At 37.8% G+C, this 27,442-nt stretch overlaps 1 protein-coding gene across 2 annotated transcripts in view; it reads right to left on the bottom strand.

Moving 5' to 3' along the window:
* LOC122175915 (nebulin related anchoring protein) overlaps positions 1–24,167 on the bottom strand; it is a 46,131-nt gene extending 21,964 nt beyond the window's left edge. Inside the window, exons 1-21 of one of the 2 annotated variants that reach the window (XM_042863946.1) lie at positions 23,906–24,167; positions 23,545–23,639; positions 22,769–22,847; positions 20,253–20,357; positions 19,671–19,775; positions 18,688–18,795; positions 17,760–17,864; positions 17,386–17,493; positions 15,842–15,946; positions 13,303–13,407; positions 11,245–11,361; positions 9,541–9,645; positions 8,908–9,015; positions 8,111–8,215; positions 6,298–6,396; positions 5,682–5,786; positions 4,563–4,670; positions 3,588–3,689; positions 2,993–3,190; positions 2,664–2,768; positions 983–1,081 (exon numbers count right to left, since the gene is read on the bottom strand). In XM_042863946.1, the coding sequence (XP_042719880.1) occupies positions 983–1,081; positions 2,664–2,768; positions 2,993–3,190; positions 3,588–3,689; positions 4,563–4,670; positions 5,682–5,786; positions 6,298–6,396; positions 8,111–8,215; positions 8,908–9,015; positions 9,541–9,645; positions 11,245–11,361; positions 13,303–13,407; positions 15,842–15,946; positions 17,386–17,493; positions 17,760–17,864; positions 18,688–18,795; positions 19,671–19,775; positions 20,253–20,357; positions 22,769–22,847; positions 23,545–23,639; positions 23,906–23,977 (2,238 nt within the window). In that variant the 5' untranslated portion in view covers positions 23,978–24,167. Of the gene's footprint in view, positions 1–982; positions 1,082–2,663; positions 2,769–2,992; positions 3,191–3,587; positions 3,690–4,562; positions 4,671–5,681; positions 5,787–6,297; positions 6,397–8,110; positions 8,216–8,907; positions 9,016–9,540; positions 9,646–11,244; positions 11,362–13,302; positions 13,408–15,841; positions 15,947–17,385; positions 17,494–17,759; positions 17,865–18,687; positions 18,796–19,670; positions 19,776–20,252; positions 20,358–22,759; positions 22,848–23,544; positions 23,640–23,905 lie in introns of both variants that reach the window. The other variant, XM_042863945.1, reaches the window with a different exon arrangement.
* Positions 24,168–27,442: the final 3,275 nt, after the last annotated feature.

Below are 27,442 nucleotides of genomic sequence, written 5' to 3' on the forward strand. Positions count from 1 at the left end.
AGAAGACAAACAAAAAAAAAGCCATGACAATCATAAAGCAATAATGCTTCATTCATGTAGCAATTTGAGGTGCTGACAGCATCTTCAGTTCAAGGCATGGCATATTATAAGAAAAAAAAAAAAAAAAGGTTAACAGGTAACTTCTATTACAATCATTTGGTCAGTGATTTTTAACAACAGGTTCCCTTCCTTCTGGAATTATAAAAGTGAGTTGCATTCAGCCAAGTGCTGCCAGGAGTTCTGAAATACCATCTGCCAAGGTCACGAGGGCCCAGGGAAGGATAGAGAGCATCCTGAAGGTATCCAGTTTGGGAAAATGTACTCACTTAATTCTTTTACAAAAAATCCCTTAGCAGCAACAGCTAAAGAATGTGGCACTGAACACAGACACTAATATAGTATTACACAGCCTGACAGGGCCATCAGTGGAGAGAAATACAGAACCTGGGGTGAGTGTATCTTAGTCCCTGTGCTTACATTTGCTTTGCTTTGAAACTCCAAAGTTTCAAAACTCAGAGTGAATACTAGAATACTGTCTCCCCCTGCTTGCTTCCTTTCACTTTCTCACAGATAACCCATTTTTGTGCAGACTACATTAATGTCCCAGGAAAATTTAGACAACCTCTTATGAAAGCTTCTCAGTCATCCTTGAATCTCACTTGCATCACCCACAAGGTTGTTGCAGAGGCTTTCTGAAAGAGGATTTCCCTTTCTTTCTCTGGCTATTGACACCATCTGTGGGAAGCCTGGCTTGCATATCTCCGTTCCCATTGATTTGTTGTTGTTCTAGTTTAGAGAATTCAGTGGGAGAACTCATGAAATCTACAAACAAAAACCCTTAGGAATAAACCTCAAGAACTTACACATTCATATATTGCAAAGTTTCACAATGACGTGTTCTGCCTCCCCTCAACCCTCAGTATCAACATATATCTCAGGAATTACCATTAAGAGAAAAGCATTTGTAAAGAGAAGGACTCACATCACTTTGCAATTCCTGGCTTTTCTTGGCATGTTTGATGTGAGAACTGTCAGCCACGCTGGTGAATTTCAGAGCATCAGCCTTCTGTCGGTATTTTTTCTGGATCAAATTAAAGCAAGTTATAAAAAAGCTGCTGCAATATTTACCTTCCCACAAGCACATGACCGATAGAGTACTTAAAATCTATTCACAAGAACAAATTTTCATACCAAATAGTATTTCTAGTTTGATAAATAAGACTTGCACTACTTTTATTCCATCTTGTTTTACTTTACATCTGGAACACACTAAAGTGATTGGAAAACTTCCATTGACATCAGCAGCCTTTGGATGAGGTCTGTTTTGTATCTATGTCTCTGCCCAAGCCTCATACACTGCTCACTTCAGAGCAAGCTAAGCACCTCTATCTGAGACAGTAAAAGGAAATTCAGAACACCATTTCAAGGCAACAGAATGACAGGCAAACACTTCTTGCATACTTTAGTCAAATTCTTATTCTAATAGTTCCACAATAAGGTGGGGCATTCCACCTAGGAGAGCTTTAAATGCATTTTTTCATGGTATGGCATTTCAGGAGAGAAATCATTCCGTTTGAACTGATGGATGAACAGATCAGTTTATGCTGTGACTCTTCTAGAGAAACACAAAACAGAAGTTAAAAAAGCATGCAGCACTTCAAAGAGGTGCTCATCGCTTTGTTTTAGGAACCTGGAAGGGAGGGAGGCAGATTAAAACCAGCATGTTTTATTACATATCATGGAGCACAACATAGTGACATTTTGCAAAGACAAAATGCCAGTCACCATAGGGCAATAGAGATCTCTAAAATAATATCCACCAGTATAACCAGTGTGACTGTCAGACATCTCTTGGCCTGACATAGCCCTGAAAAGAAAAGGTAGACCACTGTGGATTAAGTAATTGTGCAAGTGATTACTAATACAGCACATCACAGTAGCAGATGTAAGTCTGTCTCTAGCAAGACACTGGATCTGAGAGTTGCTGCTCTCTTTTTGCTTCTAAGATGTACTTTTTTCCCCTTGCAGTAGCAGTGAGAGGCTGTCAGAGACTCAAAGTATCAGAGTATGATCTCCAGTAACTTACTGGCTTCTGGTCCTTCCCCCAGAACTAAGAGGGGTTTTATCCTTCTTGTGAAACTTCCCTTAATTTATTCACCCTTCTATTCTCTAGTTTTCCAAGCACTAGTGAAACAACTCAAGCACAGCTAAGAAGCTGCAGAAATGTACTTCCGTAAAGGTAACAGCAGTGTATGAATTAACCGAGGGAAAGGAATGAAATGTAGCACTGTTGAAATTGCCAAGCATGACTGTCAAGTATCAAATTTTTCAGCATTATTCCTTAAAAAGTCTACACAGTACGTATAGGAGATTCCATAGGAAATTCTGATTCCTTTCTGTGTTGCCCTTTTAATTCATTTACCCATTATGTAGAGATGAAAGTACAATTACAGGGCCTTTTGCTCACAGTCTTGAGGGAAATCAGTAATTGCATCATCAGAAAACATTTTTAACGTTGAATCCAGGATCACCTACACTGTAGAATATCTAAAGTGTCATCTTTCAGTATAGGAATTCCTCACCTCATTCCACATGATATAGCATAATAAGCGTGTATAAGCCTTCGAATAAGCAACAGACAGAAAGCTGAGCACTTTGCTTACCTCACTGACCAAATCTCCTGCCTTTTTGGCTTGCTGTATATTAAGACTTCCTTCTGTAATACATCCAACTCCTTTCATCCACATCAGGTCTGCCCTGTATTGAAGCTGTTGAAGAAAAATAACAGTTACAGACATGAGGGGCAGAAGTACAATGTTTGGGTGTGAACATGAGCACACCTGCCAGTTTCAAAGACATGTCAAAGCCATTTAAGAAGTCCTACTGTAACTCAGATTGCGTCCACATGAAATAAAAAGTAGCATCAAATTCTGAAGAAGTTTATATGCATCCATACTGCATTAATAATTAAGCTGAGCTTATACCATCTTACATCACTCTGGAGCCCATAGGCCTTCTTGGCCCATTTTGTCTTCATATCTTCTGGAACCACTGTGTATTCATGGAGTCTCTTTCTATAATCCAGGTCACTAGCAAGTGCTTGGGCCTTCTTAGCATGCCTCAAGTTTACCATATCCATAGGCAGATGGAAATGGGTCTTACTCTCCTCAAAATCTTTTTTGTAGGCAATCTAGAAAAAGTAGGAACAAAAATAACTTGTTTGTACCACTGCACTGCAAATCCAAACCTATCTTAAATGTCTAGTTTTGTTTGTTTCCTTATGAAGATTGGGTAAAATAGGTTCTAATATGAACCAAGTCCCATGTGAGATCCATAACACAGCAGAATTAGTATTGCAGATTATTATAGTACATCTTAGTTTACAATATACTTCTATCTGCACAAAACTTCTCTGTTGAAGCGTTGAGGTTTTAATAGGACACCAACCCAAAATCACCTACAAGAACAAATGTACTGTGTAATCTTTGTATATTAACAGTCTGAGGCAAGAAACAAGTCACATACCATTGCTGAAAGACTCATAATTATGGATAACATCTTCTGAGTAAGAGAAATAAATAATTTACCTCACTACTCATCTTGGCCACCTGCAGAGAGTGCAAAAGTCTTGAATCTTTTGTTTCAGTTGCCTTTCCTTTTGTTTTCTCATACTCTTCTTTATACTTAATCTGTAAAAAATAAAATAAAATAAAATAGTTTAAGTCAAAGCACTTTAAGTCAAAGCACATCTTTCATTTGCATCAGAGATAAGCAATATGTTTTTCACTGACTATTTGGGTGGTCAAAATTCAGAAAGGCTTATTCCAATTTCCACACGTTCTCAGAAATTCCCAAATGTGAAGGACAAGTCTTATCCATATTACGTTTAACCTCATTCTTCAAAGCTCACTCCTCTGAGATGCATTTTCTTACAGACTTTGTCTTCTGAATAGCTAAATTACGTTTTGGTTTAAGAACCAGATAAGAAATCAATCATGGAAAAACCAAGCAAGACTTGATTTTCTTAATGAGGTGGGAAGACTGCTGAATGAGCATAAAACTCTTCTTTTATCAATAGATTTTTGAATCATCTTCAGTACTGAGCACTTTCTAGCTGCAGGCAAAATTTCTTCCTTTTGCTTTCCACAGGTGAAGAACTGTGGGAGAAGTCATTTAAGAACAGCTAGTTTTGATTTTGATTTTTTTTTTTAAATGTTAAAGAAGCAGACTAAAGAAATATGCAGTGGATGATAACAGCATTTTTGAAAATATGAACGATTCAAAACACTAATTTTTACTATAGAAAGATTGAGCCCACTGTCCTTTTGCAAACTTTACTTCCTTCTGTACATTCATATTTTAAAAAAAATAATTTCCAGAGAGTGAAATTTCACAGAACAGTCTAAGGAAGTTTCCAGCTGTTCATCTGCCTTTGAGAAAGATGAACGTATGACAGTAAAATTCAGGTCTTAAAAACCCAGATGAAGAGAGCTTAGTTTTATTTCCCTGTGCTACAACAACTTACGTAAAGAATAATTCCTAGGTAATTAAATGTAACCTACATCACTTGCAAGATCCCTTGAAGCTTTGGCAGCAAGTAAAGGCAGAGAATCAAGCTTCATTTCAAATCCCTGGCCCTTGCTCTTCTCCCAGCCTTCTTTGTACTTAACCTGAGAAAGGAGAGACAGAAACATGTCAGTGTACAACACACAGTGTCTTAACTGAACATGAGAGTGACTAAGAGCAAAACAGAACTATAAATCTTCTCTGCCCACAAATTAGAACACATAAGTCACAGTTCATTATAATTTGAGTTAATTAATTGGCTAGGATTGAGTCAATAGTTTTATGCTTGGAGTTTAAAGTCACCTTAAATTCCCAAAGATGCTCCAATAGCTCTAGGTTTTAAAGTCTCATGGAGGAGGGAAATGTTTCCAAAAGCATCTGTTGTTTTTTTTTAAATATGCAAATACTGTGGATTAATAGGAGCTGATCTCTAGGGAGGAAGTGTTTAGAATCAGACATCACACTGCACGTTTCAGGATTTTTCTTTCCCCATCATAGCTCCCAACCTAGATCTAGCAATGTTCGCTGCCTAACTGTAGCCGCAGGTCTTTAAGTGAGCTGCTAGAGGCCATCCTTAGTTTGAGATCTTTCAAAAGTTGGCACTCATGTGGTCTGAGGCCTGGTAATTCTTTAGTTTAACTCCTTAAACTAAGGCTTTCCTGTAAGTGCTTGATTTTAAACACACAAGTCTCTAAGAAAGTCACTACATACTGTGAAGAATGATGAATGGCAGCAACAGTAGGTTTGACTCAAGTTCAACAAATTCACTGTGACTCATTGCACAGACTTAAGTGGCCTTTCAATTATTAGAACTGCATAAATGTTGGTTCTTCATACAAACACCAGCACAGAAGTAGCTAATTTGTGAAGTGAACATAGACTTATTAAACAAATTCAAGGCATTTGAAAAGATACTGGGGAAAAAAAAAAATGTCTGGCAGCATCACCATACTTGCAATGGCATCCCTATCTCTTTTTGTTCCTAATTCTCATGCTGCTTATTGAAGACAGCTTATAAACATAAGTGTTTCCAGAAACGGTGCCACCACCTTTACATTCATTTCTCTCTTCTGATGGCATTGTGAGTACAAATATTTCCACGTAACTTGACTTACCTCACTATATAATTCTGCATTGGCTTTGGCCTTGACCAACTGAGGTATGTCCTGAGGTAGAGTGTAATTTGTTTTCGTCTTCTCATACTGGGCTCGATAGTTCAACTGCCATAGATTGAAAAACATCAAAATCAAACTCAGTTATTTTTTATTAATTAAGCAATAGGCCAATGGCATTGATTGACTACTGCCGAATTTCAGCCTCCTGGTGTCATATGTTACGTTTGCTATAAGAATATCATAGGTGTTACAGCAATCATAACTTTTTCATAGGTACTAGGAATTGGAATAACTATTCCATAAATAGAGTAACTATTGATTATCTGTAAGTAAAAAATACCTGATTTTTTTACAAATCATGCATTAATAAATATACAGAAAATAAATTCCTAACGAAGTACACTAATAAAACTGTTAAAAATGGAAGAAAATATTGTATCTACTGACTGCTGTGACTGCTACGTTTCTGTAAGTAGTTTCATTCAACTTGTATTCTTTTGGTTGTAAATCTGCCAAATACCCACCCACAATAAAAACATTTAAGTGCTTCAAATGCTATGAAATAAAATTATGAGATAATTCATAAACAAAGATGGCCACTGTTGACAGAACTTACATCACTGAGCTGCTGAGCATTTATTTTGGCTTGAGCAATTTGTGGAGTGCTGGCAACAGAGCTATACTTCATCTTGTCTATGCTTTGCCTGTAGTTTACCTAATTTAAAATTAAAGAAATGGAAAAGAGAATATTTAGTAAGGGAGGTAATGTTCAGACTGGAAAATGAGCGCTTGAGTAGACAAAGTTTTGTTAGCTATTTTCCCAGCAAAATCATAACTTAGATCATAATAAGCTGAGATGGAGAAAAATACCAGGATCTCTTGGATGAGATCTGCAGTCATTTATAATCCCTTTCCCTCAAAACAACAAATTCATAAACACAATTAGTCCTCTAAAGCATTAATATTAAACTTATTTCTTACCATCAGTCAGATCAGATTATCTTAAAAGACAGTTATAATGTTCCTTTTTATTAATAGGTCTGTCCAATGTAATGCTGTACAGAGCAAATGAACTCTCATGCATTATCTTTAATTATTAGATCAAAACTCAGTAATCACAGAAGTTCCCTATGAAGTAAGAATTTTGAGTGAAGGATGAGAGAAGAAAACCATATATTTACAAAACAAAACAAAAAATTAGTAACAATCATAGTATTGAAGTCCACAAAATTAACATGATGACAGCAATGCTAAGCTATTAAAACAAACAAACAAACATATTTAAACCCAAAGTTACACAAGATTACAAATCACAAAGAAGCTTTCTTTTAAACCTGTTGTTGCCAAAGGTTTTACGCTGCAGAACACAATTATCGTTCACTGTTGGCCAAGGTCAATATTCACTAATTGCCACTTTGCAAACATTGCAAATCACATAAACCTAGTTTCATAGAACACTCATTTCCAGTTAAATGGACTATGATTCCTTTCTATTTCATGTATCCATACATAAACTTACTTCTTTCTGACACAACCATAACATTTCGGAAAGAACTTCAAAATTGATCAAAGTACAACAAAATCAAACATTTGATTTGCTTCCCTTGGAGACAAGAAGAATTTTACTTCCACAGAAAGAGATCATTTCTTTTTTACTGAAAATGTATACCCCTGCTTATGATTTTTTAAGCAGAAAGGTGACTGTCCACCAAACCTGAACTTACAGAAATTAGTTCTACCTGCTCTAAACATTTCAGCACTTCCTGCTCTTGTACAATTCAGTCAGAAGCTGCTTTTGGAACCCAACAATCAGTTGGCCACAGAGCCTGTTGTACTACTCACAATCATCACCTAGTACTTTACAGTAGTCCCAGGATTTATCTACTTATTGATAGCTATTATGCTCACTTTGAAGACATTTCAAAGAAAAAACTCAAATTGTTGCCCAAGAGGCAACAACTCATCTTATAATTGAAGCTTATCAAATAATTCCTCAAAAATACCCCAGGTTGTCCAGAGAAGCTGTGGATGCCCCCTCCCTGGGGTTGTTCAAGGCCAGGTTGGACAGAGTCCCAAGCCCTGATCTAGAGAGTGGCCACCATGCCCACAGCAGGGGAGTTAGAAGCAGATCTTTAAGGTCCCTTCCAACTCAAGCCATTCTATGATTCTAGGAAGAACGTAAGTGTGGGGCAGCACTAATTTTTTCCCACTGTGTTCAACTGAAGCGAATGACAGGAGGTGGCACCACTATTCCTCTCAGCCCTCGTAACTCCTTGCATTTTTGCTTTAACCTTTTCTTTTTTTTTTAATCACCAGCTGTCTTCTTCCATGATTAAATCATCATTTGACATACACAATCTATCACTATCTCTCCTACAGAGAGATGATGAGCCATGCAAGCCATGTAAAAAAGCCATAAAATTATTTACATCTTTCAAAGGGACCAACTTCCTTGTTGTCTGGTATGAAGGAGTGAGAGTAGCTGGGTAATTGTAGTCAACACCATCATGTTTGTAATCAGATTTATAGGCTATCTGAAACAAAGAGAGAACAACAAAAAAAAATCATTCTTTTTTTTAGGCTGTCATTTGTTTGAATAATTATCAGTCAAGAGGAAAGGAGAAACAATAATATTAATATTAAATGCAGGAAACAAAGTAATTTCAATGTCGTGAGTGACAAAGAAAATGAAATTATTTGCATAGTTTAGCCACTAATTGATTCTTTTTCAGCTCCTCAATTAATCCAATGCCAACAGTGGGAGCATTAACTTAACTTCTACCTATGACACATCTCTTTTATCTTTCTGCTTAGTTCTCAAGCTTCTTACAGATTTGTAAATAATGTACTTGAAGGAATGGTATGTAACGAAATAGCTTTTTGACTAACCCAGTAAATTAAATTGGAATCCAGAAATCTTTATTAAAGGCTGGTTTTTTTCACCAAAGGTCTGACCCTGGAGGAGGGAAGCAAGCAGCCTTCAGCATCCTACTGATGTCAAAGAAAACTGAAGGAGCTCAGTATGTTGCCAGATCACTGAATTTGCTTATTTCAGTCTCTCCCACACAGTGTAGTACAAAAGGGTTTCCAGAATTTCTTCTCTTCTCAATATATCTATCCTTCAAATCTTTACTACAATATAACCTATGTTCTACCATCAGCTTAGTTCTGGAAAAATAAAATAAAGAAAGCCATGACTACAGAAGTGTGATTTAAAAAGACTTACATTGCTTGCCAAGCTGCCCACTTTCATGGCATGTAACATTCGCTTGTCCATACCAATACCCATGTAATGACCTTTCATTTGGTTCTGGTATGTTTCTTTGTACTTAATCTGTATTTAAAAACAAACAAACAAACAAACAAAACCTTCATAAAACTCGTTTAGTTTTTTCCATGCGTTTCCATGGGTTACAGCAGTGAAAAAAATTGCTACAGCTATGGTATGTCAATGTTGCGCCACTACAGAAACTCACAAGCTCACAAAACAACCACAGCACTTCTAAAAACAAAGCCTAGAATATTCAGTGAATTTCCTATGGTAAAAGATGTACTTTGTACATTCTTCAGAACACCTGGATACTACATTCAGAAAGTACCTCCACATTCTACTGCTGTAAGTTATTCCATCAGAAGTAAATACTAAAATAAATAATGCAAATAAGCATTATTTCTACAATATTTGTACAAATGAATCATCTACCAAAAGCAGATTGTTTTGCTGCAGCTTTCACCAAGCCCAGCGTACACCCAGTGTTCTCACCAACCAGGGAAAAATAACAAGATAAATGATCTACCCTACCATCATCTGCTACCAGAGTAAGCTTTCAACAAACCACGCAAGGCACTGAAAACTTACATCACTGGTGTATTTTGAGATCTTGCTCGCATTCTTGAATTGCGGAGTATCGCAGTAGTTAATGCTGTACCCTCTGTTGTTCCCAAGATCCTTCTTATATTCCACCTTGGTGACAAGAATACAGAAGGAAAAAAGTTATGGTAAAATGTTAAATTGCTCTATCGAGTTCCCCTGCACACTGATGATTAGCCAGGACTACTGTTCAAACATTCTGATACATCTCTCTTACCAGAAAACGTATTGTGGAAATTACTGTAAGGATGAATTTCTTATCTTCACTTCTCATTTTATAGACAAAAGAAAAATTGTTACCAATTTAATCCACACAGACCTCAGGATTGAACAGGAAAAGGTTTACTAGCTTACTTTTTCAGAGTGATTGGTTTAATATTTTCATTAAGTTCTTTTGCTTTGAAGCAGGGATATTCAGAAGGACTGGGACTAAATTCAGTAATGTGAGGTTAATACACGTAGAGACTAGCCACAAAAACCTGAGCTTTAAGGATTCATTGCCTGGAAGGGCTGAGAAAGAAAACAGTTCATATGTAGGCTGATCAGACAAGGATGGCAAGATGCTGAAATAATTCAGCCATAAAGAAGGTAAGTGAAGTCCAGAGCAGGAACAAAAAGAGCTTTTTTCAGCAGGCACTGGGTAGTGTGCATGCTATGTACCAGGATGCAGCAAGATCTCATCAGGAACTCATGCATTCTGACAGTCATTCCTGTTCAAGGCATACGCACTCAGCCTGTAACAGCTGCAGTGAAAGACCATGAGAGAACAAGAATTTTGCTTGCTTAGTCAGGTTAAACAAAGGCTGAGAGAAAATGACATGTGTGCAAGCATCTCAGAAGGATTATCATGGAGGGAAAAGAACTTTATAAACCAAAGGGCAATGCTGGCACAAAACACACTAGTAATAAAACGGACAGGAATAAATACAGACTGGAAATTAGAAGAGAGAGGATTATACAGTGCTATGCAAAAACAGCAGAAGCTAGAAATCATTGGCCCGGGAGGCCCCTTCCAGTCCTACTTCCAGGAGTTTTTCATTATTGAAGGTTTTATTCTTTGACACCTCAAGAGCATAAGTTTTTAAAGTGCCACGGGAAACCTGTAGGAACTCACACTTATTAATAGCTTTATAGCTCGTATGACAATATGACAATATAAATAAATTAACAATTCATAATCTACTGAGGATTCCCTAGCAATCTCCCTTGGCTAAGCAGAAGAATGCATTAGGAGCAAGTCATTCTTTTACATCACGTAAGAAAACAGAAACCTGCGCTGACAATATAGCACACATTTTTTGATTCTGCTGGTGTTATTTCTCATTTATAACCAGAACATTCTTTGAAACACTGTAATATATACTCCCAAATAAGCCACAACCATTTATGCTTATAACCTCAGAGCACATCAAGAGCACAGTACAGAGTTTTCTTAGATTTCTATTCTCCACGTAACCAGAATTAGAAGCGCTCTCCTGGTATAACATTCCATGTTTCCATGCATATCTTTGGAAGGGCCAGATAACAGTAAAGATCTGTTCTTGCACCTTCCTTTCCAGTTGCTGTGCTACACAAAGAATTTCTGCTACACAAGGAACAAGAAAAACAAAAGATTTTAAAATCTGTAGTCCTTATTCATCAGATGCAGAAGTTTGTGTGAGCTGATATTACACCATTTTTCAGATCACTTACCTCACTAACAAGCTTGTTAGCACTTCGGGCTTGTTTAAGGACCAGGTTGTCTTCAGCTGTTAGAGAGTGAAAGTGAGCTGCACCTTTCATCTTGGAAAGATCTTTCTTGTATTTTATCTGAAAAGTAAGAAAGATTATAAAACAGATGCCTACCTTTTCAATGCTGTTTTTTGGACTGGTTATAAAAGTTGCAATATGGCTTTTCCCATTCTTGCTTTCATAAGAAAATAGAATTTAGAAAGTTGAAACATTGCAAGTTCTTGTTTCCTGAAATAAACCAGGCATAAAATCACAGCCAAAACAATTCCTGCAAAGCCACTGCAGTAGACAGCAGTTTTTAACCTATTTCTTTACATAGATTGAACAGTACTGATTGTTGTTCATAGCTGAAACAGATAACAGACTCATGACAAGAAACTGCTTGGAGTTTGTGTGCTGTTCTATTAGTGAAGCTAATTGTCAGTACTTTAATTTTAAAATTCTGCTCTGAGAATTGCATACAGATAGTTATCAAGCTATGATTTTTTTTCCTTTTGTAGAAACCAGCATTATGAAAAAGCCTTATCTTTTTGCCACTTTTAAAGTTTTTAAAACAATTACATTGCTCTACCAAGCCAACAATTAGATAAGGTATTTCTGATTTTAATTGAGGCATCTGGATGAGGACTTAAGTTGAGCTAGGATGAGTAACGAGAGATAATATTTGTGTTGGCCTTTATCAGACTTTGCCCAGCAAAACCCTGTTTGGATCTGTCTTGAGCCTGCTTTGACAGGGGTGTTGGACTTGATGATCTCTGGAGGTCCCTTCCAATTCCCACAGTTCTGTAATTCTGTGAATATATTCCAGTGTTTCTTGCACACAAGGAGATGCAGATTCACAATGTACAAAATAACAAATTACTTGAAATGTGCTCAATGTAAAGTTATTATTTCTTTTTATTTTCCAAGCCTGCTCACCATTTCACAGGCTTTAGAGACCTTAAAGTTGCACTGTAAGTACTCCAGCTGGGTACTGTTATAAATCATCCCTTCACTGCAGATATTAAACTCATAGAATCACGTAAATTGGAAGACCTTCAAGATCATCAGCATTAATAAGGAAACTGCTGACCACTCTCAGTTTGAAAAAAATATGGAACTGCCATCTTTAGCTGGAGTGGTCAATGATCCCCTGTTTAAACATGAAATATTTCACTTTGTCATATGGGATTTGGTCATGGAAGGTCTCAGGTTTTTAATATGGTCTCTATCTGTAAGCTCAAGTAAATGAATGTCACCAATTCTTCCACTCTTGTTTATTGCTAGTGTCTGGTCCAGGCTAGTACAAGCTGAAAGGCTCAAGCACCTGTTAACTTCCCAACAGACAGACTGAGCCCATCAGGTCAGATAGTCTCAGAGGGGGGCAGGTGTCCTCACAAACAAAGTCTGTCACTCACAGGAAGCCTTCAAGGGTAGCAACCTCATTTTTGTCACTGCTAGAAACGGTCTCCTCAAGCAGGACTGAAGCTCTTTAATCAGTGGGCTGCATGCAGGAATCACACTTCACCATCTTTTTTTGCCAATTCTTCAGCTTATCGCCCAAAACTAAAAATCAACAGCTTAGAAATAAGCTAAGCCTTATGTGGTGACAATGTCACACTTCATATGACTGGCTTTGCGCTGGAGGCATGCTACATCAAAATATCAAACCAGTTCAGCTCATTCATCCTCCATTTATTCACTACTGGGAATATACCACAGTAGTCCAAAGGATGATTAAGACAGTTGAAGGTTTCATTAATAATACAGGTGCAGATTTGCCAGGAGGGTTAGCCTAACAGTAGGAATCCCCATTAGTCGCTGCTTCCACCTCCTCCTTCACACAAGCTGGAGCTGCATCCCCTTTTATTAATAGATACTATTAATCCCTTGAGCTATCCAGTTCCCAGCAACACAGTGAAATGTCATCCTTGTTTACTTCTCAGGTGTAATTTTAGCATTTTCCTTCTAGAGCACAGCTCTAACAAACTGGTGTTTTTAACTGTTCATGAATGGTATTGATCTGGGTTTCATACTTACATCACTTGCCAATTCATTTGCCTTCTTGGCATTTTGATAAGCTGGGGTGATCATAGCTGGAAAGCTTCCTTTCCCTCTGCGTTCTTCATACTCATTCATGTAATCCTGAGGAAAAAATCAGTCTTTATTCACCACATATGTGTATGGTGGTGTCACGAATGATTTCACAAAACCCCGTAATCCTTGCTAGCAGTAAAGTTCATTACTTTGTCATTATTACTTTTTTAACAAAAGAGAAAGTAAGATTATCAACTTCAAGAATGAAATCACCCACCAAATTAACTGTGCCAGCAAGAGGAATTTAGTTAACAATTAGCTGTGGCCAACATAGCATTCAAGTGTATAACAACATACATCGTTTTAATTTCACCCTAAATCTTAGAGATGTAATATTTCCTATCGTGTCTTTGTTAATATACACTTGCCTGAAAAAAAAACCTGAAAAATATTCAATGGTTTGAGCAGCCAGGAGATCTTAAACTTTCCAAGTTTAGTGTGGGAGCCTGATAGAAATCTCTTGACCTCGCTATAGCCATTCCTCACATCACAACTAACCAAAACATATACTTCTCTAGAAACAGAAATACCTAGATATTACAGTGCTAAACTATTCTGGGAACAAACTCACAAAATTCAATTTGCTGGATTAAAAAAAGAAAAAAAAGAAGAAAAAGGTTCTGTGTTATCCTATTGAAACTATAAGTAAATATTACCATTTGAAAAGCCTTTTGATGACTTAATTGCAAAATATTGGAACTTTCTTAGCATGATATTACATAATGACCACCTCAAAGCTTTCCAGATCTGGGGAGAATGTGATAAGCATATACACAAGTAAGGTATAATGCCGTGCGTCTTCTCTGTTATATTTTGTTTTTCTTTGTGGCAAAGAGCCAATGTAAGCCAAAAATAAATAAATAAATAAACAAACAAATCCGTGCCAAGTCAGCAGTATCATGGAGAATGTAGCATAGATAGAAATTAAAAATATTTGGGGGATCTCTCTGGTGACTTCTCGATGCAAAACAATTAACTGTGGCAATTCTGTGCAACATCAATATCACAGGATATGATAGGTCATATCGTAAGTCTGTGAACAATATAGATACTGCATCCAAATTATTCCACAAGCAGGCACAGAAAGTAAAATATATCTATATTGCTGACTCATCAGCTGAGCTAGTCTTTTAAAATAACATTCGTGAGCCTGAATTCTTCAGACTAAATTGTCATTTTCTCTTTTTCACAACTTCCTCAAATACGTTTTATGTTATTTCTAATATCATTCATATTCCAAAGCATCATTTTAAAGTTTCAAATAATTAATTTTAACTTTTAACTAGTTTTTCAAAAATTAATAAAACAGCATGCAGTAAATTCTTTAAATTGCCTGATGTATGATCTGTACACACATATCTGCACACATGTAATATGTATAATGTAGCCTCATGATCTTGACTGTTAAAACTCTGATACTTTTACCCATACTTAATTCAGAGAAATCCATTCAGTGGCTCACTTTTGTTTGAATAAAAATATCAGAATCCAGCCTATTAAGATTAGAACTCAAATTAAATTTGAAGTCTGTGACTGAAGTTTCAAAGATACTTTCAAAGAAAAAAAGACTTAAATTAATTCAAATGATAGAAGCATTCCAATCCTAGAAGATGCAATTAGCACTTTTTCAAACTCATTTTATTTGTTTATTCTTACTAAAACTTGTATGAACTCTGAAGATAGAAACTAATTGAAGACTCCCTTCTAAATTCGTATTATTGAAGGATGGAATGCTTTTCACACATCCAAAGATGTAAAGTTGGACAGAAGCAGTGAACAAATGTAAAATTCCCAAATGTCTTAGAACAATGTACTTGCTATTCCTTCCAAATAATATAGGTCTGATAAGGAGTTAGGAAGAGAAACTAAACTAACCATATAATTTCTTTTATACAGAAACATCATTCAGTTCCTTTCAAATTCCATTTAGTTGTATTTAGTTCTATTTAATTCTGCTATTTCCATGGAAGAGGCATACCTTAATCAGAAAAGAACTTCAGATGCTATTTGGCAGACCACAAAAATAATTGTGTTACAATTAAAAAGAAATGAAACTAAGACGATGACTAAAACAGAAATAAAGCCTATTTGGTTCCATGTACATAGAACTACAACCTGTGAGTCTTACAATACCAATTTTGTAGAAGAGCCAACAACTAAGAAAACCTGCACACATTCAGAACTGCAAAGCTTTTAAGATTTCTTAAAATAATGGCAGGAGAAATATCCTTTACTACTTTAACTAGCTTTCTATCATTTCAGGACCCTTCCACATTTTCTCCCAGCTGAATTTACATTTTTACTTTCAACAGAACGAAAACTTTCCACATATGACCACGTTTGAGTGATACATAAATATACTGTAACAGAAATGTCCAGTGCATTCATGTACACAGATTTGTCACAGTAGGACTTATCCTCCCATAACCCAAATGACCCTATGAGGATCTGCAATGACAGTGATCTCTCGGATGCTGCATACCTGACCATATTGATCCACATTTTCTCTTGTAAAAGTAACATCTGTTTCAGCTGTATGGCTGGCTTTTCCCTTGATTTCTTTTTCATACATTTGATGATACTTTACCTAAAAGGATTTAAACAAAAATAAATAAATAAAAGGAAAACAATCATCTGGATGAGTTTAACCCAGTCCATGGATATTGTGTAATAAAAAACAAACAATGGCACACACATGTTGATAATTCCTGTTGTCACCAATCTTCAGATGTCAGGTATGCCACTTAAAGATATAGCAACAATAGTGGTGTACTTAATAACATACACAGTAAATGTTGGACTTGCCATTTTTACCCATACCAGGAGTTCAATGTATTCAATACCTCCTGCTTCTCAGAGGCTAATCCCTGATGTTCAAGGTAAAAAAAAAAAAAACAACCCATAACTAATTGTAATGTAAATTCATGGTTATCACAGAGCCCTTCTTCCTACTTAATTTGCAACATTGTCACCTGCATGCCATTAATAAAGTGGAATGTTTCTGAATGATCTATCTCCCAGTGATCAAGGGAATTCCAGGCAAATCAACCTTCAAATTTGGACCAAGATCTGCACTACTGCTGAATTAAAAATAATGCCTTTAACCTGATGCTGCCCTTTAATCAGCATTTCTCTTTGCTTACAAAGGGTCTTTCACAGATCAAAGGCAAACAAAGGCATTTAAATGTTTTAGAGTAAGTTGCTTTTGCCTTCAGAACTACAGATCTCTTCTGATTCTCCTTGAGGACTCTTAATAATGTTTTAAATTCACTTCCACTGAGTTAGCACAATATATTATCTTATCCAACAAATAGAGCTTTACTTTCACTCTCCAATGACAAAACACAATTGATTGTGCATTCTGAAGCAATACTGATATCCTTTTACAATGCTTTTTAAGGATTACAGGGATGTTTTGCTCTGTTTGGAATGGAAAAGGAAGCCAATGAAGATCAGTACATCAAGGAGTTTAACAAACACACACATACAAAAGATAAAAAGTAAAATTAGTAGAATAGAAAGCAATTGTTTATATCAAATGTATGCATATACATGTGTATCTGTGTGTATATAAATATATAAAATTGGTGTTCAAGAAGCTTGTTTCTTTGCCTCATGTAAATCTCATTCTGAAATGGTGCACAAGAGACATGGAGCTGCAAGGACTCCCTGGGAGCATGGTAAGTCATGGCAAAGCAGAGCCCTGCCAACACAGCCCTCCCCTGCTGTAAAGCCACCAAGGACTATTGCAGCTACTGTGTAAGTTAGAACAGCTCTTCAGCCCTTCTAATTGATATGTGGTTGGGCAGAATGAAATCAGAGACCTTCAGCAGACTCTTTATTGTCTTCCTTCTACCTACCATGCAACAGGAGGCTTGGTAAAGGGGAGAACAGATATCCACTGTGTTTATTCACAAATAAAAAGATTTTCCCTTTGTGCATAAAATTCAACCTTATACCTTAAAAAGAAAATAATTTTGTTAATGAATTTTCTTTCCAAAAAGAGACTCTGCTTTGGACACTTACATCACTGGCTAATTCATTTGCTCTCTTGGCAATTTGATAAGCTGGAGTGATCATAGCAGGAAAGCTGCCTTTCCCTCTCTGTTCTTCAAAGTCTTCAGTGTATTTCAGCTGTAAAAGCAAACAAACAAAATAGAACAAACACAGAACAAACAACAGCAATAAACAAACAAAACAAACAGGACTGATCAGAGAAATGTATTTTGGTTACACACATAATCAGGTCTTAAAGTTACAAAGTCCAGTATTCAACAGCTGTCAACTGCCAAACTGTCTTGTATTAAGTTTTTATGTTCATATTTGCAAGTGATTTATAAATATCTTAAGAGTCACTTTCAGAGTCAAAAGTGAATCAACCTATATTTTTTTCCACTTACATCACTTGCAAGCTGCCCTCCAGCCTTTGCATGAAGTATATCTGGAGTGTCTACAACAGAGGTGAACTTTGAAACTCTCTCTTCATGTCCCCGCCTATATTCCACCTGGGGGAAAGATACATATATAAAATACATACTACAAGCAAGAAGTAGCAAATATATTTATTCTCTCAGAAATTATCAGTAGGAAGTAAGCAGCAATTGTAAAGAGATTCCCCACTGCAGAGTTGAATTTTAGGCATGCTGAAATCTCCATTTCCTTAAAGTGAATGCTGGAAGGAGACAGAACTGGCCCCAGGTAATCAAAGTTTTAAATGATACTAAATTTATGTGAGCCATACATTTGATTAAATTATTACAAAAACAGACATTAACAGACATTATGAAGGTCATTCTGTGGTAACAATACAGGCAGTATAGAGAAAAATGTAATACCTTAAAACCATTTGTTCAGGATTTATTTTTATTTGATCCCTTTCAGTTGAATTGTTATTTTTATGAAAAGGCAATTCTGTGTGTATATATGATCTAATTTATCTTGTAAATGAATTAAGTTTAATATTAACAATATTTAATTTCACATAATAGAGTGGAAAAGATCAGAAGATGAGAAAAAAAAATTAATAAAGCCACCAAATGAAAATGAAAGTATTGAAGTAAAAGTTTTTGAGTGCTCATGATTTTATTCAGGTTGTAATACATTACAGAAAAAGTTGTTTTATCTTCCAGGAAGTGTCTGCATTGTCATTTATCTTATATGATTATTTTTCCCAAAGAAATTTGTTAATCATGTTTCTCGCAACACGTTAGACTTTTATTCTGTAGAGCTATGTTCATCATAGAGTACACTGTCTAAAAAGAATGGCCAAAACCCAGGATTCTCCACCTTCAGGAAATCTAATACATGATTTAAAAAGCTAACACTTACATTACTGCTTAGTTGAGTGGCTCTCTTAGCCACCTGATAGCCTGGAGTGATCATAGCAGGAAAGCTGCCTTTGCCTTGACGCAGCTCATATTCTTCTGTATACTGGAGCTGCAAAATTAACATTTGGGTTTTGTTATTCTAAAGGAACATACTGTAGTTTAATATTATTACCTTTTTAACATCCCCTTCCTGAAGGTCTGTAGCTTATACCATATAAGTTTGTTAGGTAGAAATATGTCCTACTTCCAAAATCAAACAAATAAACAAAAGACAAAAAAAAAAACTCCAACCAACCAACATTCCACCTTTGTATCTATAATCCATGGTTAGTTTTCTGTGTTATTTAGGGCTCTAACCCATTGTAAGGGCAGAGACAGTCATACTTTAGATTTTCCCCTATAAAGGAAAGACAGTCGATGGAAGTTCTACTCCATGAAAAATAACACATCATAAGTTCTGCTTTAGAGAGGAAAAGAGTACTAAGATAAAGATATAATCAAGGTCAGGTCAGGTATCTTTGATAATAGCTGAAGTGCATCTCTGTTACATAAACATAGAAATGTGTGGTTTTCAGGATAGGCAATAACACTGTTGTGTGACTAATTACTCACATGGCTAAATACTGTTAATGATGGAAGTAGAATAACTTGAATTAGAAAATTCTTCTTCTTGTACAAGAATCACCATTCCAAGTCCTGACTCCACACAGAGCAACCCATAATTCACACCCTGTGTCTTAGAGTGCTGTCCAAACACTTCTTGATCTCTGGCAACTTGGGGCCATGACCATTGCCCTGGGGTGTCTATTTCAGTGCTCAACCACTCTTCTGGTAAAGAATGTTTTCCTAATATCCAATCCAAACCTCCCCTGATGCAGCAGTAGATATGTCAGTATTTCTTTTGGTAGCATCTTACTGAAGGTTTGAGTTTGATGCACTTTTCAGCCATGAAACTGAATGTATTTCATATGTCAGTGCACTTACATCATTCAGAGTCTTCTGTGCCTGAGTTATCCTGACCATCTGAGGATCTGGCATGTTTCCTGAGTACCATGATGTTCCCCCCTGATAGGCAGCATAGTAAGCATTCTACAAAACAAAAATTAAATAACTACTGAGCTGTATCCTTGTTTTAAAAAGGGAGCAGATGGTCTGAAAGGAAGAAACACACAATGCTGTGGAAGCAAAATTTACCCTCCGATGACATATAGCACAAGGCCTCCACATACCTTCAAAATGCCAGACACCAAGATGTCAGGACATAAGATCCTGGATTGATACCCAAATAACTCCCCTGGGAACCAGATCACTTGTTGTGAAGCTTCAGTGTCAGTTGCAAAGAAGCATGTTGGTACGTCAGTACAAGCAGCAGCCTAATTTCTAGGTAGGTATGCTCATCCTCTCCCACCTTTTGGTTCTTGCACCCTAAGCTATAGCTACTTACCCATAAACAGTTCAGCCAAATAAGAAGCATTTTGCTTTTTTAGCATTGTGAATAAGCCTGCCAAGGGAAAACTTTGTTATCTTGTGGGCTTAAGGCTTGGAGACTTGAGGGTAATCTCTTACCTGGCTGGCCAGATGTTGGGCTTTATAAGCAGCTTCAATGTCTCTGGACCTCCCATCCCACTGAAAGGCAGATTTGAATTGCTCACTCTCTTCTCGATATTTTACCTACAAAAAAATTAACTTGGAATTAGTAGCATGTTGGTACAGACTAAACACAGCACTCCCAGGAGAACAGAGACAAACAAGGTCAGCGCAGTCTTAGTCCACAGTGGTATGGAATCTGCAGGAACTGCAGCAACCAAAGAGTAATGCAAATCAAAGCAACAAAAACAGTGCTGTTCACACAACAAAATTGGCTTTAGTTTTAAGGTCAAAGCTTGTGTCGCAACCCACACAACAAGATTCTACCTAATACTAGTTCTATTATGAAGCTGCACATCTGTAAAGGAATGGTATATTAGACTTGAAATTTGATGTGAAGCTCTAAAAGAATAATTTGGTCTTCGGATAACACTTTTTGGGGAAAAAATCTACAAGTACTAAAAGAACTTTTAAGCAGAACATACCAATGCAGTATTAGATGAAATAACTACTTCCTGCTGAGCAATACACCGACTGTGTAAATGCAAGGGAATACTATAGTAAGTCCTGGGCCACTGTTTTCCTCTTTCTTTCCTGATAACAACCTAAACTTCCCTGGCACAACTTAAGGCCATTTCCCCTCATCCTGTCACTTGTCACCACTGAGAAGAGACCAACCCCGCTCTTGCTGTAAGCACCTTTCAGGTACTGTAAGAGAGCAATAAGGTCTCTCCTCAGCCTCCTTTTCCCCAGACTGAACAGCCCCTGTTCCTTCAGTCCCTCCTCATAGGGCATATTCTCCAAGCCCTTCACGAGCCTTGTTGCCCTGACAGAGAAGAGATACTCAACATGCACAGTTTTCAATTTATGAATTAAGTACAAGAGGCACACAGATTAATGATTTGTCTGCAACACAGAACTTCTGTGTAGAGAGAAGCTGCTGAATTTTTATCTCTATATTCACTTACATGAAAAGAGCATGATATAAATGAAGAAATATTTTTTCTGGTTAAGTTTAAAAATAAGAAAAAAATGCAGTAGGAATTGAAGCAAGTTAGTACCACTTTATACATTTACCAATGAAATGGTGTTCCTACAAGCAAAATTTCTACAGAAGTGCTCCCTTTAAGTAAGTACTGCAGAATCAGCTTCTTTACTACCCTGAGCAATTTTCTCTCTGGAGCAGAACCTCATTATGTGATTGAAAAGGACAGAAGGTGCTTGAGGTGTTAAAAAAATAAAGGCAGGGAGGTGGGGGGGGGGGGGGGGGGGTGGGGGGGAATGATCTTTGAGCTATAATTTGTCTGGTGTATATATTCATATGCACTGGAAGTATCTGTGTCATATCATGCCTAAAACCAGAAATAGAACCTACAGTAATCCCAAGCTCATTCCTCACCAGATCTGTCACACATGACTTAAAGTGTGACAGTCACTGTTGAAAAGTGACTGCCTCTGATAATGCCAAACTTGATGTATGATAATAATACACACGAATGATAAAGATACAGCATCTCATAAAAGTCACTAAATGTGCTTCCACTTTGTATGGCTAACACAGAAAAACAGAATAATGTAGTGCACTGTAAGTAACGAAACTTACTTCTTTTATTAATGTCTAATCACATTTAAACACATTGGTTTTTTTTACTAAATATGGCTTTGCAATCAGTAGTGCTATTTTAGTGTACTGAAAGAGACATGACATAGAACTGAGGTTGCAAACGATTACGGGGTGGTTCAATGTTTCTTGTTTTATAAAAGTTGGTAGGCATGTAAGTTTGAAACAAATACACCTGGAGGAAAACAATGCCAGGCACAGCAGTGGCTTTCGGCAAGAAAAAAGACTCGGAGCACCTCTAGAGGTTCAGAGGTGCACAGCAGCCTTCTGCAATAGCTGCACTCAGTCGGGTGCAGAAAGCTGCGCCAGCCAAAACATTCTAGCAAAACATTTCCAGCAAAGCATGCAAAGCTCCCCACGCTTTGTGCTGCCTCGCAAAAATGAAATACCAGCTCAGATTTTCCAGAAATATTGGACAAAGTATTTCTGAAAACTTTTGCCTAGCTCTGACTGAGATAGATGTGTTTGTTTGTTTCATGGCACTCGGTATCAGTTTCAGATGAGATCATAAAACAAGTAGGTCATTCTTGTTTCAGACAGCTGTGTAAACCCCCAGCTTAGTTACTAAGTTTGCATACTCTGGGCAGTATCTCCTGCAGCTTATGCAAGCAACGCTTCCATATGGATTGCCAGACACGGTGTGTAAGAATCTGCCATCCATTTTTCCTTTTGAAAGTATCGTTTGGTTTCTTATGAATGAAACAGTTTTTAAAATTATATTCAAACCTGGGCTGAAGCGTTTACTGCTCTTAAAGAGCACAGAAGGCTAAATACAGAATACATACTTATATTTTTATAACAAGACCTAAACGTGATACCAAAATTTTAATCAGAGCCAAACACATTTGGCCATCAAACTCCTTACCTCACTTACCACTTCCGATAGCTTTTTGGCATTCAAATTTATTGGTGTCTCAAATATGCTTGTGAAGGCATTGTTTTTTGGGTTGTGCCTAAGAAAGGAAGCATAAAAGGATTTGAGGAATGTACCAGACAGCCCACAAGAAAGGTTCTCTTTGAGCACTTGAAAACAGTATCAGCCTCCACCCCCCCTGTACACAACTTTTCCCCCACTCAAACATAGATCTCAGATTACGTTCAAGTTATTGTTGTATGGAGTAGGTGCCTAGAGCAAAATTAATTTTAATGATCATCATATCAATGCTGTGTTTCTAATAACAAAAGAGAATAATAGAATAAAAAACAACTGTCATCTCTCCTTTTTCTGCTGACAAATTTGACAGGAACTGATCATTATAAAATAAAAACTTCCGAGAACAAACCAACTCCAAAATCTGCATTTTATACATTTTCCTGATGATTAACTCAACCCTGTTAACTCTTAACCACTGATTTGGAAAGCACTGGATTTTATGGTTGGGTTCATTTCCTTCTTGAAATACTGAAATGAAGCCGAATTTGGCATCTTTTAACGTGCTGGGCAAATGAGGAAGCTTTATCTTTAACAAGAGTTTCCCACCATTGTTGAGCCACTTAAACGCAAAGATAAGCACTCAGGCTCTAATAATACATTATTACGCATTGCATAGGAACAGACTGAGTCTAAATGGAGATCTGTTTCATTAGGATTACTTCACAATATTTAAAAATAAAATAAAATAAAATAAAAACCAAAGGAAACAAACTTACACTTGACAGTAAGGCTTTTTCTCATGGCTAACAAAGTTGTTTACTGTTAACATCATCTTGCACACCTCACAGTGAAAACAGGCTTTATGCCACGTCTGGAAATACCACAAAAGAGAAACCAAACAGACATTATTTGTGTTTCATTATTATTCCATTGAGATTCGTATTGCAGTATTGACCCATTCCACCTATTTCATGAACCTGAAAAACTCCTCTTCAAATACATGCTCATTATTAACTCATTTCAGATCTGATCCCAGTTATGAGTTAAGAACTTCTGGAACCTAGAGATCTGCGCTGTGTTAAAAGCTCCAATCTATACATTTATTATAGTCCAAAATAATAAAGAAAAAGAACTGACCTGATCTATACAGTTAATCTTCTCAGCAGGGTAAACCCCATAGCCACATCTAGCACAGGGCTGCACATTCATCTTGAAATCCACAGAGTGAAAAATATATAGGTTTATACAAAAGGTTCAAAGAGTATGAAAGTGACTTTTTGGCCTGCGCAAAGCACGCTCTAGACGCTCCAGTCAGGGCCTTTTGCCGTGGTCAATGGCTCCCATTAAAGCTCTGAATTGAAGTCTGTTGCTCCGTTTCCTGACCTTCTGTTTCAAAGTCAGCTGCAGGCTGGCTTTTAAAGCTGCCAGTTAGTAAGAGCAGTTATTTTGGCAACTGTGTCAGTGCGTAAGGGAGGGTAGCAATATCTTTCTCTAAATAGAAGAATGAACTCATGGAATCGAATCATGTCCATGTGAACGTTAGAATCTGATCATTTCATATTTCAGTTTTGTTCTAAAGCCTGTTGTCGTAAGCCCAGGGGGAAGATAAAAGCCTACACAGCAGCAATTCATCAGTCACCGCTCACCCTGATGCACAGCAAATGACTTTATGTAGGGCTGCTCTGGAGCATTATATTAGGAGGTACCACCAAAGAAGCAGGCCAGAGATGGGTTTGGAGCATCCCAGCCCTTCATTACACCTGGAAGAGGTACATTCGTTCTCCATCACTGTCTTGTCAACCATCACTCCAGATATAGGACACAGAGCAACATGGGCCTCTTATCTCAAAGGGCTCTAAATGTGCTGGGTGCAAACCCAAACATCTATCCCCCATGGATAAAAACATCAGAAAGGAACAATTTACTTATGGAATGAACAAGGCAGCTATTTAAGAGTGTCCACAAAGGGCAGGTTGGCACAGACCTGAGTAAAAAAATTGCTGATGACACTATTTAAGAGTCATTATGTTTGACATTAGGATTCAACCAAATTATTATGGTTGTCAAGTCTACTCTGAACAACAACAAAAAAAAGTTATTAAATTATGTCAGCTACAAATGGTCAGGATTTGAGCTTTCTGTCTCAGCTGATCATAATACCTCCACTGGGTATGCTTATAGAGCCTCCTATGCAAGAGATGGGGATACACTGTTCTGCTTAACCTATGCCTGAATGCTGACAATGTACTGGCACAAGGTGCAGTCAACAACTGGCACACTGAAAATAGACACTAATCTGATGAGCAATAGGTATGGCACAAAGTCCTGCAAACACTTAAGGCTGTTCAAAAGAGGTGATTAATATGAACATACAGATACTTCCATTTTCTTTTAAAAATATGTGGTTACAGAATAAAACTTGTGCTACAATTACTGCTGTGTTTCCTCATGGTATTCCTTAGGGAACTGGGAGCAATTTTATGTTGACTATGTTATATCACCATAACATTTATAATGCTCACACCTGTGAACCTAAATAATGTGGTGGTCTTCCAGTTTCCTTTCTCGCACACCTTTTCACATTTTTTCAAGCTGCCATTATGTTTATATAGATGACAGCTATTAGGGTCATAGTGGCCAGGCTGTCTCTTCTTTATTTAGCACTGGGCACGCTACCAGCTGCTGCCTCTTTGTGTCTATCTACTCCAGGAGCAAATTTATCATTTATTTTCTAGGTAACCCTTGTTTTGATCCCACACAAGGAACAAAGGCAGCCCGAGGCTTGGATGGGTACACTCTTGGCTGGGTGAGAGTGGTGGTGAATGGAGTCAAATCCAGCTGGCGACCGGTTGTGAGTGGTGTTCCCCAGGGGTTGGTGCTGGGGCCTGTCCTCTTCAATATTGTTATTGATGACCTCGATGAGGGCATCGAGTGCACCCTCAGTAAATTCGCAGATGACACCAAATTGGCTGGAAGTGTGGATCTGCCAGGGGGTAGCGAGGCCCTACAGAGGGATCTGAACAGGCTGGAGAGCTGGGCTGGAGCCAATGGGATGAGGTTCAACAAGGCCAAATGCTGGGTCCTGCACTTCGGCTACAACAACCCCAGGCGGCGCTAAAGGCTTGGGGCGGTGTGGCTGGAGGACTGCGTAGAGGAAATGGACCTGGGGGTATTGATTGATGCTCGGCTGAACATGAGCCGACAGTGTGCCCAGGTGGCCAAGAAGGCCAATGGCATCCTGGCTTGCATCAGAAACAGTGTTGCAAGCAGGAGCAGAGAGGTGATTGTTCCCCTATATTCAGCACTAGTGAGGCCGCACCTCGAGTACTGTGTTCAGTTTTGGGCCCCTCACTGCAAGAAAGATATTGAGGCCCTGGAACGTGTTCAAAGAAGGGCAACAAAGCTGGTGAGGGGTCTGGAGCACAGGCCATATGAGGAGAGGCTGAAGGAGCTGGGAATGTTCAGCCTGGAGAAGAGGAGGCTCAGGGGAGACCTTATTGCTCTCTATAACTTCCTGAAGGGAGGTTGTAGTGAGCTGGGGGTCGGCCTCTTCTCTCGTGTCATTAGTGATAGGACCAGAGGGAATGGCTTCAAGCTACGGCAGGGGAGATTCAGGCTGGACATTAGGAAGTATTACTTTTCAGAAAGGGTGGTCAGGCACTGGAATGGACTGCCCAGGGAGGTGGTGGAGTCACCGAGCCTGGGGGTGTTCAAGGAAAGGCTGGATGTTGTGTTGAGGGACATGGTTTAGTGGGAGCTATTGGGAATAGGTGAATGGTTGGACTGGATGATCTTTTAGGTCTTTTCCAACCTTGGTGATTCTATGATTCTATGATTCTATGATTCTAAAGACGTATGTCCTCCTTCTCTTTCAGCACATTCCTGAAATGAGCACAGAGAGGTGCTGAAAACAGCCCATCCCCAAACCAGAAAGACTTCAACCAGGAGCCAATTTAACACTGAGGATCCGGACAGGACTCCAGGATGCTCTGTGCACCACATGTTCCTTCCAAGCCAGGAGGCTTCTCATAGCTAGGTTTCACAAATAGAACTTACTTCATGTCAGCAGAGACAGGGCATGCTTGCTTCTTTTCACCAGAACACAGATTACCAACTTGTCTGAAAGTCAGCCAATGTTTTCAAGTTCTCCTTCTCGGAGGTTACAGCATATCCTAAATGAGAAGTAGGGTAACAACATCCTGTGCAGCAACATCATTCCCAGCAATGCCCGTTCCAAGCACACTATTTTCCCTCACATCCATACCGTCCCAGTTCTGCTGGAATCTATTGAAGACTTTCCTAATCCTGAGCATCTAAAAACCATCCTGTTGTATGGTCTGTGCTTCACCACTCTGGATTGAAACTAGAGTTGCTATCAGAAAAGAGAATTTATCAAAAAAACAAGCATTGTACAGTGTCATTATAAAGTACATGTTCCATTTTGATCATGCAAGGAATTAAATCACAAAACCAGTGCAAGTTTGTTATCTTGACAAATCTTAGCAAGACATTTTTTCTTCAGTTAAAAGCTCATTGTGGCTTTTTTCCTCCCTTAGTAGGGCCCCATAAAGGCTTTTTGATATCAATGAAAATCTTAAAAGGCTTTACTTAACAGTAGAACCTTAATCAATGTGGTTTAAAAGTACCTCAGTTACACACAAAGTACAAGGAGAC

This window comes from Lagopus leucura, unplaced genomic scaffold, assembly GCF_019238085.1.
Source record: "Lagopus leucura isolate 7727_CA_CO unplaced genomic scaffold, USGS_WTPT01 Super-Scaffold_741, whole genome shotgun sequence".
NCBI lineage: Eukaryota > Metazoa > Chordata > Aves > Galliformes > Phasianidae > Lagopus > Lagopus leucura.